Here is a 17,671-nt window from a genome sequence, read left to right on the forward strand (position 1 = left end):
CATTTCACCCCAAGACTTCCAAATACAACCAGACAAAAAATAAACAAACCACTTACTGTAAGTACTTTATGTGGCACGTCCAGAAAGGCCCAGAACAAGTATGTGGTGTATTGTGGTACAGTCCTCCCTTTTTTATTAACTTCATCATAATTTAAATTAGTTTTTTTGATATTTGCACTTCATATGAATAGGAAACTCAAACTACTTTTTTCCAGATTAATATATTTGTTGATGTTGTTCTTTTTGTTAACTTTTTATTTTATCATATATACCTTTGCTTGTTGTGTTACCACCACCACCATCCTTGTTAATCCTTCATAATGTTGAATAATAAATTCATGTATAAGTGTGTGTGGGCCTTTCTGCTTGGGCATCTCAAAAAGCGAGCAGGCTCTGAAAACATCTCATACTGCACACACAAAATGGAACTTTAAAACTCTGGTCAAACCTAAATTGATGATGATAATAATGATATTATTTGTCGGGATAGTTGGTGACTTGACCTTTTGTACATGGGTTCCAACTACAGGAAGCCTTTCCTGGTCTCATTGCTATGCGAGTGCCTCCCTGTATCCACTGAGCTTACACAGGGCACAGAGCCAATAGCTGGCCTTTTCAATTCAACGCTCTCCCCACTGAGCTTGTGTCCACAGCCGTACAGCGGTGAGACTCAGGCGACCTGCCACACGGACCACAGCGTGCCCAGTGTGATGCTGTAGGCCACCACGGCCACTAAGTAAACTCTGAAGAGCAGCACGTCCAGCACGTAGCCAACCTGCAGCCACTCCTTGGCAACCTCCCGGCACCTGTCCCTCTTCTCGAGGAAGTGGCGTATCGCCGTCACTTCGTGCAGAATGTTGTCCATGACCGGCGGGGCGGGGTCCCTGGATGGGGGCAGGCCCAGTCCGAGCAGCCGGCCTTCTCTGTCGTGGTGGCTGAGCCTCCGGCCTAACTCACAGGTGTGGTGGAGGGGGCACTGGGCTGCAGGATGGGAATGGATTGTACTTTATTGTGTAGTTTTTCATTGAAGTAGGTCTGAAGGTTCAAACAAAGAGAATAGCCTTTCTTCTAGTTCTATTAGTAGGCTAAACATCCACTTTGAAATGTAAAACTCATTCACAATCAAAGGGGGATAAACCCATTTTGACTTGATTGACTTTTCATTTTTAGCCTCATTACCGGGGATTCATTTCCCACCCAACCATCCCTGACTCCTAAAAAGTAGATTTAGTTGAGCATTCATTTGGAACAGAAAATGATGGAAATGGAGGAAAGAAATGTAATGACGTTTTTTTCACACTAAGGAAGCATTGTAAATGGATGTATCCGCAAAATCATCACCGACAACAACGTTGCATTTGTTTCCTCATGTATTTTTCATCCAGGCAGGGTAAGCCTTAACCTTTTTTTTTTTAGTTGATTAAAAACCTGAATACACCTTTGCTTAATGGCACAAGAGTGAAAACCACTGTTGTAGGCTATGCTGCACATGCGATCCCCTGTACCTTACCAGTCCCATAGCTGTTGTCCTTGTAGTGCTCCAGGTCAGTGCCCTGGGAGGACAGTGTGGGGCAGAGGCTGTGCTTCTTGTGGATGCAGAAGAGGACCGGAGCTCTTTCCAGCACCAAATACCTCAGCCATTGGGGCACCGGGGGCTGCAGGTCCTGCTTGTGCACCAGACGCACAATCAGGACGGTTTCTGTCAGGCTGATCACCAGCAGGGCCATGCAAACCACGAAGTACACACCTATAGGGCACAGGTAAAAGGAGACAAGGTGTTTGCTGATTATCCCCTCACAGATATTCTATAAAAGCAGAAAGCAGAGGAATAATACTCCATACTTTACATATCTAAATTACTGTGTTTCAGTGGGTTGCATGTTGGATCCCAGGCATTCTTTCAATGCACTTTAACCTGGGCATCCTCCAATAATCAGTTGTACTGAGCATGAATGGTAGTGTTACACTGTTAAAGACCTACAATAACCTTTCGAGGATGTGTGCCTGCCAATTGATGCTGGGATCGTCTCCAGCCCTCCAAAATCTTGAAATGCGTGCATGAATTTGAAGTGCACTTAAGAACTTGTTTTGCCATCACCAATCTGTCTATGCAAGACTTTCAATCTGTTTTTATGTCCTTATTTTTCCTATTTAGAGGTAATATAAGATTTGAAATCATTCCTTGCAGAAAAGCATGTTCTTAATTCAAACTGCTGATGAGCAGTAATACATTCCCAGTCACCTATCAGAGGGGTTCCTATGGCAGTGGCAGGCAGAGTGTCTGATACAATGATGAGGAAGACAGAGTAGCCCAGCAGCAAAGTGATCTTGAAAGAAACCCTCTCTCCACTGTCTGGTGGCAGATAGAAACCCACGATGTCCATCACCATCAAGAAGATACTGGGCAGCAGCAGGTTCACAGTGTAGAACAACGGCCGCCGCCGGATCACCACCTGCAAAGTATAGGTTTTAAAGTCAAGTCAAAATGTCTGCTGTGAAAGAAGGCAGGACGTGGTTAGCTTAGCTTAGTAAAACAATTTCAATAAACCAGGGGAACAAGGTAATATGGCTCTGTCTTACGACGTATGTCGATGATTGGTGTATCCTCTTGGTTTAAGCCATACAAACTAAACCGTCATAAATTAATGTTATTTTATCATTGAAAATGCCATTTAAATGAATTAACACTGTTTGACATTGTGGTGATGCAAGTTAATTTAGTATGTTCAATTAAAGTGTATTTCCTAATTCATGAGACACCTCATATGTGAGCTAGACAGACATTTCACCTACTCATTATTGTGCACAAATGTACTGTAGCTAGGTACTGAGGCCCCTAAGAGCTCTGTTGCTGGCATCCTAGAGAAAACACTTGACTATGTTAGTATTTTTAAGGCTGGACTTGATTTGTTGCATATATTACTTGGAAAATTGTTTTAGTTAAAAAAAAGTGAAAGAAGAAGATCATAATGAATGTCTAATAAAGCAGTCTGGCATGTCAAAACCTTTGAAACGTGATGCACCCCACATTTATGCTCCACACATACATCTTCAAATCACTATTTCAGATACTTACATGGAACTTCATTTCAGCATAATAGTCGTCATTGTCAACACTGAAGATCTTGTAGTTGGACAGTATGTGGAGCAGCTCCCACTCTCCTTGGTTCATGAAGACACTCTTGTCCTCCCTGAGCTCCTCGGGGCTTCGCATCAGGGTGATGTTGATGTCATCAACTGCAAATCGAAACACAATGTCGGGAGCAGCATGAAAAGACCGTGGAAACAAGCTACCTTTCGCCTTCCACTCGGCTCTCTCAGCACATGTCACAGTGGGAGGGGTTGGCGGTTGTTTCACTCAAGTCCTAATGAGAAGAGTTGAAGACAAGAGGTGGCTGTTGTTTTCTGATGCTAGTGAATATTTTTTACTAGGAATGCACCAATCCAGCTTTTTCAGTTCCGATACCTTGGCTTTGGGGTACTGGGTGATGCCCATTTTTAATCTGATACCAGTGTTTGTCTGCCTTACCATGTGGAAGAGAGTGGGATCTTTCTTTAATGTGTCAGGCAACATCAGGCTCGACTTCAACATTATTTCCTAACTTTGTAAAACCAAATGTAACAGTGACTTTACAGAATTGCTACTTATTATTAAAATGATTAATCGTGCACCAGCAACTTAATAAAAAAATGAAATCTTCAAAATGAACTGGAATCACAATCCAAGTGCAAACCTTTTTAACGTGGCAGCAAATTTCTTTTCTTTCTTTTCTTTCTTTCTTTCTTTAATGCAGGTTTATGTCATTAATATATATATATATATTTTTAAAGGAAGTCAGTTCCATTTTGTGCTAATTTTGAAGTTAAAATGAAGCTAACATTACTGTAATTGCAGCTGAGCTATTGCATTGTACAGCAGCGTCAGGAATCTATCTTGAATTATTCTTATTCAGTTGGAGACCTTGTTCTCAAAAACCATAACCAGTTAAGAAAACCTCTCTTTAAAAAACTAATTTAGAAAACCAGAATATATCTGGCATTAATCAAGCAGATGCACATTCTGTAACCGAAGACCCTTTTTAAAACCAACCGATAATGTTTAGGAATTCCTGAAAGCTTGTGTTGTGGATGTTATAAACCAAAATAAGTGTTCAATCACATTGTAAATGAGTGTGAAGAAAGGGATGAATGTCTTACTGGTATGTAGCCAGCTCTGGAAGGTGAGGCTGCATTTCTGGACGTCGAATGGAAAGTTGTAGATGTTGAGAGTGCAGGCTGTGACCACCTGGATGGGCTTGTAATTGCGCACCAGTCCATCGTGTGTCACATACACATAAGGTATGTCTGGAGACTTCCCCACATCGACACTGCAAGTTACAGACAAACAAGTCACCAACCACTTGTTTAGAAGCAATGACGGATACTGATAGAATACTAGAAGGAGCTGAAATAATGGTGTCAGCAGAAGCAGGTCTCACAACTCATTGATGAGGATGTCAGGCACCCACACATTCGTAGTAGGTATAGAAACTTGTTTGACTTCATCGAAGTCTTCTGGGTTCCATACTAGGAATTCATCCGTCCACGACTAAAGTATTGTCGAAAGGAAGAAGCTATATTAGTGAATATTAGATACAGATTTAATAAAGCATAAAGCAATAGTGTCTCACTAACAGATGTTATATGTAGACTGTAAAGACATTGGGTAAATAATAGTGTAATTATGCAGTAAGTAAAATTAGCCATGTTCTAGATGCATCTATGGGGCAACTTACAGTACATGTTGTGATTTTGGGAAATCATTGTTTCTTTGTCTTACCTGTCTGTACCATACATACGTTGTCAACACCTGGTTCTTTTCATCCTGTTGTCGCAGAGAAGACATCCAAGTTTTAGAAAAATAACTTTTAAATGTGTTGTATTTTAATACATCAAGTTATTTTATATTTTGCTGATTGCATATTTACATAACATTAAAATATAACACTCATGTCAATGGTATTTTGAATAAAGCTTCAAATGAATAGTTCAAGAATATGTTTGGATATATTTTTTATTTTTAGGATGTTTGGATACCAATGTTGGATATTGGGCAGATACTGACTCAAATGCTGTATTCGATATTGGTGACAATAGAGCAGATCTTTGTTGACATTACTATATTCATTATATACTGGAATTTTAATTCCTGTTAATGTTTTGACCAATTTGTTGCTACATTTATCGTTTCTGATTCAGCCCCACCATAAAATGCTGATTATTCTACCGCATGCCTTCAGAAGACCAGCCGACAGGCCTGAAAAACAACAGCCAGATAACAATTTAAAAAAACAATAGGCTACAATATAGCTAAAAGTGCCTTAATATTTCCGTGCGACCTGCGGCTACAGACGTTAATTCAACACTTCCAGTAAAAAGAGTATGGTAGGGCTGTATGGAGGTGCTGGCTTTATTTCTTCATCTCGAGGCCCTGTCTTTCAGAGTGTCATAAATGAATGTGTTCAATCAAATTATCACACAGCAAACTTGGGGTCCGGAGGTATTTCAGCATAAAAGGACAGTCTGCACAACATTAGCAGCCAAGTTTTGCCACAGGGACCATGGGAGATTAATCCTTTTGATATTCTATTTTAATATAAGTGTTACATATACAATGTAAACCCATACAGCCTCAATAAGGTTTGCACAATTATTTGATGGAAGACAAAACTATAATTAATTAAGATACGCACAGTAGATTATCTACATGAAACTGCATCGTAGTTCACTGCTGGCAGGGTGGTGTAACATTCAGGAAGTGTGTAACTCACCACATTGAGGATGGAGTAAACCATGAGGTCTATGGCCACTATAGTGGACGTCCTCCAGTCTTTCACCGGTCTCACTCCCTTCTTATACCCTGCACTCAAATAATCAGATAGCCGCACTAATGTGGCGTTGGCGAATCGTCCTGCGCTGCTGCCCAGCTTCTTCACTGAAAATGTATAGAATATTAATTGTGTTATGTGCACTGAAAGGGAGAAGTCAAACATAGCAAGAGAGGTACATAAAGAAAAAGTAAATCAAAAGGCTGATGTGTAAGTTAAAACATGTTCAACATAATAGAGCAGACATTTTTCTAAATGCTGATTAAATACTTATTAAATGCAAATAGTGAGCTAAGCAATGGCAAATTACTGTACAAAGATATAAACAGAGACCTTTTGGTGCTTTGTGACGGATGGTGGTGGGAAAAAAGCTAGTGAAGAACCATGTCTATGTATATATGTTTTTACTACCCCACAAGTTAATAGGAATCAACCAAACAATTTGATCCATAAGAGGAATCAATATTGAATTTGGTATCGATGAAATCACATTAATGCTGCATTCACATGAAATCAGGCAGATCGTACAGATCATAGATGAAAGATGAACACTTTCTGGACAGCACAATGAAGTCCAATGAATGGCAGGATGGCAACACTTCCTATCCCTATACTGTATATTTAGTCACAGTTTTAGCTGGATTAAATGATGACACTTTAATAAATGGTATGTGCCACAGTATATTAAATTACATTTAGAAATTGACATGAAATGTAATATATTTCCTCTTTAAAGCAAGGTTACTCCTATTGTTGATTCTATTGGGTTATATATAAGGGTCAGTGTTATGTTATTATAATTCATTTTCACTACTATTTTCCTTCTTTTTGCTCTGTGTTACACAAATGTCGTAAAAAATACAAATCTATATTTTCAAAGTACATACTGTATATTTGGTGACATAATGGCCTTAATCCTACCATTACTATTAGTATTAATATATCCAGTTTTTAAATAAAATGTCTTATTATTGCAGGGAATAGTGATGTTTTTTTATCAGATTATTTTGAGACGCATGAACTGAAGAAGATGTATTTGTCATAGTACATATATGACCCATCCTTAGTATTTTAGGGAGCAGTGGGCGGCCTCTAGTGAAGCACCCAGGGAGCAATTTAGGGTTTAGTGTCTTGCTCAGGGACACTTCGACATGTAAACTATGAGGAGATTGAGGATCGAACCGGCCACCCTTTGGTTGCAGGACAACCACCCATCCCCATGAGCTACAACCACCAGCTTCTGTGATGCCTTTGTGAATTGGAAGACACTTTGGAAAAGAAGGCTTTCACTACATCTTGGTTTTAATATAATAATTCCATATCTAATATCAAGATAATTTTCTCAAATGAACTAAAATGATTCTGTCTTGTAAACCATGATTTGAATTTTCTTCTCCAAAATATATGTGTGTAATAACTAAGCAAATAAGTCTAATATTGCAGTCAGGCCACACAGTCAAAATACTATATATTAACATACACCTTTCCTCAGAAATAAAAAGGGCGTACGACTTGAATTTTGCTGGCAAATAAGATTTCAGGGACTAATAAGGTGGGCCAACAGTCAAATATTTGAAAGCATTGTAGTAAAACAGAAGCTGCTGTACCTGTGCAGGCTCTTGATGCTCCTTGAATAAGAAGGAAGATGAGTGCTGTCCAGGCTGATGACGGTCTCATGGTGCCAGGTCACCTGTGTTTCTTCCCCTGCTGTGGAAGTCTGCCTGCCGCTCTGATGGAAGGCCACGGGATGCCTCACGCCCATATCCCCCATATCCATCCACTTTATCCATCACTTTACTCGCATCCACTTTCAAAACCTTGTTAGTGTCACTCAGCTCATAAGGGTGTAGCCATCTGCTCTGACGCCACTCCTCTGTGTTCAATAAAGCACCCGCTCTCCGAGATAAATGGAGCTGAAAGACTGCAGAAATGAAAGCTGGTGACCGGATCGTATATCACGTCTGAGTGATCATCTAATTAAGTAGTGTGCCAACATCAGGCCAGTATGTTACATTGATTTAGCACAATTAAGAGACTGTTCGGCAAGAGTGTCAACTGACTCACTGATGGCAAAGTTTCTGCGTTTAATCTCCTTTTATCACATAAAGCCTCCTAGTTGCCTGCTTTACTGTACTTTCTTAATGTTGAAGGTTTTCAACGTTGCTATTATTAAAATGAAATGATGTAATCAAATGAGATTTAATTTGCCAGTTGTGCTTATCAACAACATTTTAATAAAAAAAAGTCCAGCTGAACATCTCTTCTACTGGGCAGTGATATGCTGCAGTAATAACCTCCCCTCTTTTGGGAAGGCTTTCCACAAGATGTTGGAGCCTGGCTGTCGGGATTGACTCCCACTCAGTCGCGAGAGTGTCCGTGAGGTTGGGAGATGAGACCTGGTTTGCAGTCGGCTTCCGTTTCCATTCAGATCAAATGGAAATGGAATGTTTGCTTGTTCATTCGAGTAATGGCAGCAGTTTCCACTCTTGTTTTACTCACTATCAGGCGGATACCAGTATGAGGGAATTTGCACTTGTTTATCCGGAGGGTTGTTTTGCACCTTACCATGCTTTCTTTGGATTTGTTTGTGCCTGGCTGAATAATAGCCAATGTACAGAAACATCCCACAAGAGCTGAGAATCATCCCCCACATGACGTCCATTCCGTCTGTAAAAGTCTTAACGCCAAACTCCTGAACTTCAACATTTTCATTCAGATGTATTTGTTGGCCCACTTGTTCAGCTTTCCACAGTGCAATTAAATTGAACATGAACACTGCGGCCCCTGAGGGCTCATAGCTGTCTTCAAACATGTTTAAACCAACTTCTCATAACTTGAAATATGAAAAGGCAGGTTCCTGGCTGGTTTGACTTTGTGAGGCTTTTATTTTCACTTTTGTTATGTATTATCTTCACAGAACAATACACTTAAAAGCTTTTATTTTATTTCAAAAGAACAGATACATTCATCTTAAGATGGCATTCATATTCACAACAAAGAAGAAACACAAAGTTTCGACTTTAATATCCAGCTTATGTTACCTCATGCAGACGGTAACATACTGACTAAACATTTATCTTCAGCTTAGTTGCATAACATCATGTAACCAGATCCACTGGAAGAAGAGGTTTGCAGATACTGTGTAAATTGCATTAATATGGATCTTTCCACGGGCAAGTTTGCTGTGACGCACTTTTGATATTCTAGTCATGACTATTAGGAAACCAACAGGGAATGGAGACACAGCAGCTGAGTTCTGAATGGGTTTTATTGATCTATTTTGTGGCTGTGGGATAGGGATTAAAGTGTGAATATAGTATCATAACATCACACGGGCACTGAGGATTTTCTCCAGAGAGCTGCTTTATTATACCGTATCTTTGAGTCAATCTTCACTGTCGGGAATTCATGATAACAGATGCGAAACAATCGTTTCTCAAACTATAATGTTGCTCTACAGTGGCAATGCAATATCTGGAGGTTAGGCAATATATATAAAGGATAAGTCTGGTTTCAGAAAACTTTAATTTCATTCTTGTAGTTTTGGCAATCAGTATTGGGTATAATTCATATCTGAGAATTGGGAACATGATTACATTGCAAGAAAAAAAAGAGGAGACGACATCTGAATCATGATCAGATAAGACATATGGCAAACATTTAAAAGATAAATCAAAGGCAAACAGTAAAATGATGACCCAAATTATCCATTGTACACATTCATTATAGTTTACAGGTGGACTTCATGCTTCAACTACGTTGACCTCCTGTAACTATCAGTCGTGAATGTTCAATGACTTGAGAAGGAAGCTGGGCGTTGGAGGGAACTGCACCGCAATCAACGTTTATTAGAGAATCAGACGAGTGATAGACATAGTTTATTAAGGTCCCCTAAAAATGTTATCAATATGATGACAGGGCAGTTAGAAACAAACAAAGGCGCTCTGCCTTATCTTCTTTTATATTCTGGATAAACAGTTTGTTTGCGACCTGTCTGATCGATATTCTGATTGCTTTAGTGTTTCTTACCCCTTCTCTTTTGATGAGTGTAAATGTTACCACTACTGCAAAACCCACAGAAATCTGAGGTTAGTTGTAACACTACGCTGTGTTTTAAAGGCATTGGTTAAATATTGGCACACAATATAAAGTGTCTACAATAAGAATTCTGCATCCTTTTCTTTGCATTGAAACCTACTTAGGCTTCTCAAACAGACCAAACTACTGCATCCCAAATCACTGTAAGCAAGAAGTTATTTCACAGTATTTAAATAATGATTAAGTCTCTGATCATGCGGTCAGGCAAAGCTCCAACTGGCCCAGAGCATCAGCAGCGTGCCGGCGTACGAGGCCAGAACCAACAGGTAAAAGCGGAACAGGAAGCAGTCGAGCTTCGAGCAAAGGGCCAGCCAATCAGCCTGAACCGAAGACTCACTGTCCTCCTGGGATAAAGCCAGGTGGAGGGACACCAGCTCATGGAGAAGCCACTCCAACCCAGATGGAGCATCCTGGATCTCATTCAGGGACAGCAGATCTTCCTCCAACGAGGAATCAAACTCGTAATCTGGTTTGAAAAGTGAACAATGAATGCAAAAAATGCATGTTATCTAAATACATTTGTACAATTGAAACCAATCATTGTGGGTGGGACTATATTAATATCAGTATTGTGATCCAGAACAGCTACGTATATCCCCCCGCCCACCCCCACCCACCCACCCACCCCCCACACACATACATACACACACCCTCCCCCCCCCTAGCAATTCGTATCAGACAGAGATACATGATTGCACAACCACTCTGACTTTGCACCGTTTTTAAAAAGAGTCTTATGAATACTTTTGTAAAGTCTCCACAAGCTGAAGAATACGATGAGTTTAAGGTCATCATATAATGTAGATAATGATGTCATAATGTGAAGCACATAACTGTGGTTGCAAAGCTTCACGTGACCAAACAGTTTGACTGCTGTATTATTTATTTAATTTATATTCAAGGTGAGAAATTATTCATTCATGCATTTTTGAGTATAAACTTTCTTGCGCAGACAAAAAATGCCTTGGCTTCCTTTTATCCAAGTGTTCAGTCACCCTTCAACCTGTTTGTATTTTTGCAAACAGACCTTTTGATTTGGTGAAGCGTTGAGCAAAAACACACTCTGCTATCGCCTGTCAGCGGGACATCTGCACAATCAAAAGCCTTTGAGCTTGTAGCTTACCTCCGGAGGGGTTGATGTGATCGAGGGTCTTAATGGAGGTTAAAGCGCTCTCTATGAAGCCATGAGCAGCTGAGCCGTACTTGTCCAGCAGGCAGGCAGACACTGACATTTGCCTGACCTCCTTCTCACTGTGGTGGAGCAGCTTCACCACCAGAATAGACTTGATCAGGCTGAGCATGAGCAGGGCCATACACACAGCGAAGAACACACCTGGGTGGACATGGGAGTGAACACAGGAACGCTTGTTGCACAATAGCCAGATTACGGCCGATAACCAAAGTACGGCATTATTGATAAAGAGACAAAGAGATATGTAGAGGTCCTAATTACACCTAATTGAATATGGTGTTTTTATAGTTGCAACCTAATTACAGTGCAGGCTGTATTGTGTATTGGTGTCCATTTGGGTGTTGGCATGATATATATATATATATATATATATATATATATATATATATATATATATATATATATATATATATATATATATATATATATATAGTATATCTCTCTATCTCTATGTATGTATATATATATATATATATATATATATATATATATATACATAGAGAGAGAGATATACTATATATATATATATATATATATATATATATAGTATATCTCTCTCTCTATGTATGTATATATACACACTACCTCACTTAGAAATGCCCTTATTTTTCAAAGAAAAGCACTGTTTTTCTTAATGAAGATAACATTAAATTAATCAGAAATACACTATACATTGTTAATGTGGTAAAGGACTATTCTAGGTGGAAACATCTGGTTTTTAATGAAATATCTACAAACGTGTATAGAGGCCCATTTTCCAGCAACTGTCACTCCAGTGTTCTAATGGTACATTGTGTTTGCTAATCGAATAGAAGACTAATGGATGATTAGAAAACCCTTGAAACCCTTGTGCAATTATGTTAGCAGAGCTGAAAACAGTTATGCTGGTGAGAGAAGCTATACAACTGGCCTTCCTTTGAGCTAGTTGAGTATCTGGAGCATCACATTTGTGGGTTCGATTATACTCTCAAAATGGCCAGAAAAAGATAACTTGCATGTGAAACTCGCCAGTCTATTCTTGTTCTTAAAAATGAAGGCTATTCCATGCGAGAAATTGCGAAGAAACTGAAAATGTGTCTGGGTGACCCCAAACTTTTGAACGGTAGTATATACATATATATACACCGTATACTACCTAGGCCAGGCTGGAAGACATGACCATGCTCTGTAGAGTTTATTTATCATTCTAAAGGAACTCTGGGGAGTGGAGTTTTTCAGGGGCGCATTTGGGGAATTTGAACAGTCGCCTTTCTTGTTGCAATAAGTGTAAAATAAACTGAAGCACTAAATATGTCCATTGTACTGGAATTTTGCTACTCCGTATCCCAAACAGAGTAGCAAAATTGATATAAAGGTTAAACTAATCTAAGCAACAAACAAAAGTTATGAAATATCACACCTATGAGCGGAGTATTGACCGCTGTTGCAGGCAGTTCATCTGTCAGGTTGACTCGGAAGAGGGTGTAGCCCAGGAGGATGCTGATCTTAAAGGCTATGCGTGTACCACTGCTGAGAGGCAGGTAGAAGCTGGTCACATCGACCAGCATGAGGAAGATGCTGGGGATGAGGAGACCCACCACATACAGCAGGGGGCGCCGGCGGATCAACACCTAAATGGAAAATGAGGACAAAGAGGCAGTAAATTTGATAAAACACTGGCAGAAATACTTTTCAATCTAGTGTTCCCTCTAGTTGGGTCCAGCTGTGCAGATATTATTGTTTTCATTTGACATATAGCTGTCGTCCTTTCTTAAAACAGAGTTTTCTTGAGTTCGGTTCAAATATAATAAAAATGTTGAGATCTGGAAATGAACAAAAGCGTTTTCCATCAGAAACTCCTTTCATGTGACATAGCTACCTTGAGCAACAAAACTGCCACAACGTAACAATATCCCAGTGAGCCATGAAATGCTCCCATTATCAGACAGCCTTTCCGCTCTTTCAGCTGAATAAATAGCAGCCATCCCTGCTCTCCACCTGCAGTGGGCTATGGGGCCATTTCCCTCAACACTAACAAGAAGTCCATTGATCAGGCAGCCACTGAGACAGTCTCATTATGGTTGCTCACCCTCCCCTGTCTATCAGCCTCCCTCTCTATCTGTCTCTTTACTTGCCACAAACAGCCTCCGTCCCATCATTTGGCATTAGCCCACTAGCCCGATCCATGAAGGTCGCGGCCAATTGCTTTACACTTTACAATTCCACCGCACAGCGTGGAGGAGGGGGACTAACCCACAGAGCGGCTACAGTTTAAAGCTCACCATCGATAAGCAATCACAGTGCAGATACACTCTCTGGCATTACTTTAACCCTTTTATTTAAATTGTTCCCTCCGCGTTGATGAATGCGCATGATTGAGACATTAAGGCGCATACGTTGAACTGGATGTGGGCGTAGTCAGTGTCGTCCTGGTTGATTTGCCAGTAGCTTGAAGGAATGGACAACAGTTCCCATTCTCCGTCGTTCATAAACTCCCTCTTATCATTAGCGATGGCCTCTGCACTCCTCCACAGCGCCAGGTCTATTTCCTTCACTACAAGAGGGGGAGATAATGAAGGATAAAAAGGAAAACAGTAAATATCTGTTTTCCCATAACTTTTGCCTCCCAGTAAACACCCAGGTTGTGTGTTTGTATGGATTTCTTCTTTGTACGGCAGTTGTCCCTACTCTGTCCAGAGACATGCAAACAAGGGGGACTGGAAATTGTATCTATTTCATTTAGTCGGAAAGTGGCTTTTTTTTGGCACCTAAAAAAATATCTGTATCAGTTTAAGTGTACGCTATTCTTTAGAATATTTTCATAATTTTAATTTGCTGTCAGACAGCCATTTCTAACGCAAAACTGAAGACAGTATATCGCTTTCTTCAAAGCTACTGGACTCCATTGACAAAAGCTGTATTTGTACCTCTTAGAACACAAGAGTCTATCGCTGACCTCATTAGTTTGTGTTGTGTTGTTGTGTGATTTACGGATCCAAACTAAGGTGGTGCCCACACAGCCGCACATTGTAGGGTTGTTAATTTGATTATTTTTTTTCTCACTGATAGCCAACACTCATTAAATTAGGCGCACTTGAGGTGAGCTGACCTTTAAGGTGGACCAGTTATTCTTCTTTCAACTTTAAAACTATTGATTTTGAATGGTTGATCTTTCTTTTCACTATTTGACTGATGGTATCAATCGATAATAATTCTTATTGTTGGTTAACAGTTAAATAGTTAATTATTAACATCCCTATTACATAGTTTTGATTCTGTACCTGTACTCCTGTCAGGGATTGTGCCGACCGCCATCTAAGTTACTGTAGGTAAAACACACTGACTATGGATACGGATATTTTAAGGGCTTGGGAAATTAGCATTTTGATGGTAAGACAAGCCAAAATGTAAATATTCAGATTTGAACACATGAACATCACTGGGAAGCTAAAGAATGATATAAAAACCTCAACAAATAAATACAAATGTACCTGCCCTTTAAGGTGTGAACAACCAACATATAAGGGAGTCTTATTGGAAGGCTACTGGTGGGAGACATACCTGAGTGAAGCCAGCTGCGGAAGGTAAGGCTGCAGTTTTGCTTGTCAAATGGAAAGGCGTACATCTCCAGGGTGCAGGCCAGTACCACCTGCATTGGTCGATAGTACTTCACTGAGCCAGAGGAGTTCACGTACACGTACGGGATTGGTAAGGACTTCCCCCCGTCCACACTGGGAACACACATGGAGGAGATGGGAGACGGGACATAGACCGGTCAGGCCATTTGGAGGTCAAGGTGCTATTACTTTCAATTAGATTTAATAATAAGTGAATTATAACCTTGGGGCAGTTGCAACAGAAAAGGGAAATATCAAGAAGAGGAACGATAATACAATTTTCTTATACCCTTTTCAAGTCCACTAGTAAGCCATGTTATGGAACTTTTTTGACCATTTACTATAATTCATGGAGACAACTTAACATAACATTAATGCTGAATATTTTTCCATGCATTCCGTAGCGTTTTTTTGTTTTGTTTTTTTCGTGTTCGGAGGCTTCATGTTTTTGGGCTGTCCACCCGTCCATTCTATGCTTGCAAACGCAATACAAAGACAAATTTTGCCCAAACGTCCACTTGGACAACGGATTTGAATCGGTAAATGTCACTGTGACCTCATAAAACACACTTTTGGCTATAACTCAATAAATAATTGGCAATTAATGACAATTTCACACAAATATCTTACAGGAGGAAATTATGAAGTGATGACATTTTAGACGGAGCTGGTCATGAATTTAAATTGCAACTTCATTGGTTGGCAGAGGCATATATAGCTGCAAGGGGCAATTCCAGTTTATATATGTTAGACTGTTATGTTATTTATCAACTTGCAGATATATGTTTTTAAATATCTCTAGGAGCATAGAAGACATTTTAATATTCTGCTCATATTTGCTTTAATTTAAGGGTTCATTGCTCAGGGCCTATATGAAAGGTCTCTGCAAGTGGAATTGTATAATTAACTGAAATCAATGGAGGTCAATAGCTACTTGAAAGGTTGGGAAACGCATTTAAAAAAATGATGGGCTGTGCTTTTGACCTTGGTTATACTGAAGGACACTATAGACTAACACTAAAATATTTTGAAGGGATCGTTTCAGTCATTTCTTACAATTCACTAATGATGACATCAGGAATCCAGATGGCATCAGATGACAGTGAGATCTCATTGATGCCATCAAACTCCTCTGGGTCCCAAACCAGGAACTCATCTGTCCAGATCTGAAAGCAGAGGAGGATGTTTGTGAGACAAATATATAATTAGTAAATGGAAAATCTAATATTTACTAAATATTTTAAAGCAAAAATTAAACTCTACTGCCTTTTTGTAGTCATGAAGTGCAATCCAATATATGCTACATAATGCACATACTGTACAGCACATGTGTAGAGAGTTATTGTAAATACAAGATTTGCAGCATATAGTTAATAAACTTTTAAATAAAAATCCACTGTGTTGCATAAGTTATTTAAAGCGGAAGACAGAAGTCAGTCATGGATGAGGTAAATAATCAAAGTTGTTTTAATAAATAAAAAGGAGGGCTAGTTTCCTGAAGCTGTACAGTAAGAATCCAAAAGGACACCTAGATGCCACCCACCTGCCTGTACCAAATACTTGTAGTTATGCTCTGGGTCTTTCCATCCTGCGAAAAAGAGAAAACCTTCATGATACATAATAAATGGTTTTATATTGAGGATACTGTGGGGACTTTGATTCTGTCGGATCGCTAACCATTGGAGTGAAAAAAACAGAATGTTAACAGCAGTGGGATTTTGTGTGTGCTTTTACAGTACACATACCACATCAAGGACCGACTGCAGTATGAGGTCTATGTAGATCCTGGTAGGACTGGTCCAGTTGTGAACAGGTCGAACTCCGCAGTCATATTTCCTGAGGAGAGTCCTGGTCAGCTGGTTCAGAGCTGATCTCTTTGGCTTCTCCGGCACACATTTGGCCAGATGAGCTGAAAGACAAAGCTGGATAACCACGTGCAGGAAAAGCGGGGCCATGAGGCTCCAGACCAGTTCACTGTGTGGCAATGTGCTCGTGGTAGTTTGATTAATTGCTAATTTGTTTAGTGACGACGCACAACACTGAAACGTCAGGGTTTTGGGGTCTCTTAGTCCAGCTTTGTTAAAAGGTTGAGGGGAGCATCAGTTGCTCCATTTAATACGTTGCAGTGCATACTGGTGGTGCATTTGAGTCGTATTGATTGAGAGGTTCTCACATTTTTACATTGACAGACCTCATGGAAATTAAGTTTATGCTTTTATCAGGATTTTTATTTTTTAAGGCAAAACAAGTCACATGTGGGCTTTGTATAGCTTTACAGTTCTAAAAATGTTCATACAATAGTGTGTATTTGCTTACAATGGTGGTTGTGGTGCTTCAAATGCAATAAATTATCACAAACATGTTTCGCATGATATTTCACAGTAAGGTTTGAAAATTAAGAAATGACTGAAACTGAATCTGTGAGAGAACTGACCAAAAGTACAAAAAAAGAGTAAAAGAAACAATGAGTCATAGAGCTGCCACACTAAAAAGAGCAAACCATTTTATTCAAGATATCAAAATATTTTAAAGCTAGCTTTTTTTATAGGACATTTTTACAAAGTAGAAATGGTTGCAACAAAACCATGCAGGTTATTGTTTACCTTACAAGTGAATACCTGATACTATTCATGGAAATGCAATAGTCTTGTAGTTTCTTTTGCCAAAAAGAGCAGCTTACCTGACAGCAACAGAGTCAACCAAATGAGAGACATCAAGTTTAACAGAAATCAGCCTTCCAGGTGAGCGGTTTTATTCAGATATCACATCAAAACATCTCCTCTGTTAACACAAAAATATCCACAGTTTCAAGAGTAGCGGCACTCGGTGTAGGTGAAGAACAATGAACAGGGTAGTGCAGACATTTTGGTTGCACTGGTATTGATTTTCCACTGCCCGGGTAAGGTGATACATATAAT

General features: G+C 39.6%; 2 protein-coding genes across 2 annotated transcripts; both read right to left on the reverse strand.

Annotated features, from left to right (window-relative positions):
- Nucleotides 1-670: 670 nt before the first annotated feature.
- Nucleotides 671-7,544, reverse strand: htr3a (5-hydroxytryptamine (serotonin) receptor 3A; the record flags this gene model as incomplete). Its single annotated transcript, XM_079238117.1, has 9 exons — nucleotides 671-981; nucleotides 1,511-1,747; nucleotides 2,243-2,453; nucleotides 3,077-3,237; nucleotides 4,198-4,367; nucleotides 4,479-4,588; nucleotides 4,820-4,864; nucleotides 5,811-5,974; nucleotides 7,475-7,544. The coding sequence occupies 9 exons, from the start codon at nucleotides 7,542-7,544 to the stop codon at nucleotides 671-673; spliced, it is 1,479 nt and encodes a 492-aa protein (XP_079094243.1).
- Nucleotides 7,545-10,165: 2,621 nt separating this feature from the next.
- Nucleotides 10,166-17,467, reverse strand: htr3b (5-hydroxytryptamine (serotonin) receptor 3B; the record flags this gene model as incomplete). The annotated part of the gene is made up of 9 exons (XM_079237815.1): nucleotides 10,166-10,431; nucleotides 11,089-11,298; nucleotides 12,557-12,767; nucleotides 13,533-13,690; nucleotides 14,698-14,867; nucleotides 15,810-15,919; nucleotides 16,297-16,341; nucleotides 16,499-16,662; nucleotides 17,434-17,467. The coding sequence occupies 9 exons, from the start codon at nucleotides 17,465-17,467 to the stop codon at nucleotides 10,166-10,168; spliced, it is 1,368 nt and encodes a 455-aa protein (XP_079093941.1).
- Between the last annotated feature and the right edge of the window lie 204 nt (nucleotides 17,468-17,671).

This window comes from Taurulus bubalis, assembly GCF_910589615.1.
Source record: "Taurulus bubalis genome assembly, chromosome: 2".
Lineage (NCBI taxonomy): Eukaryota > Metazoa > Chordata > Actinopteri > Perciformes > Cottidae > Taurulus > Taurulus bubalis.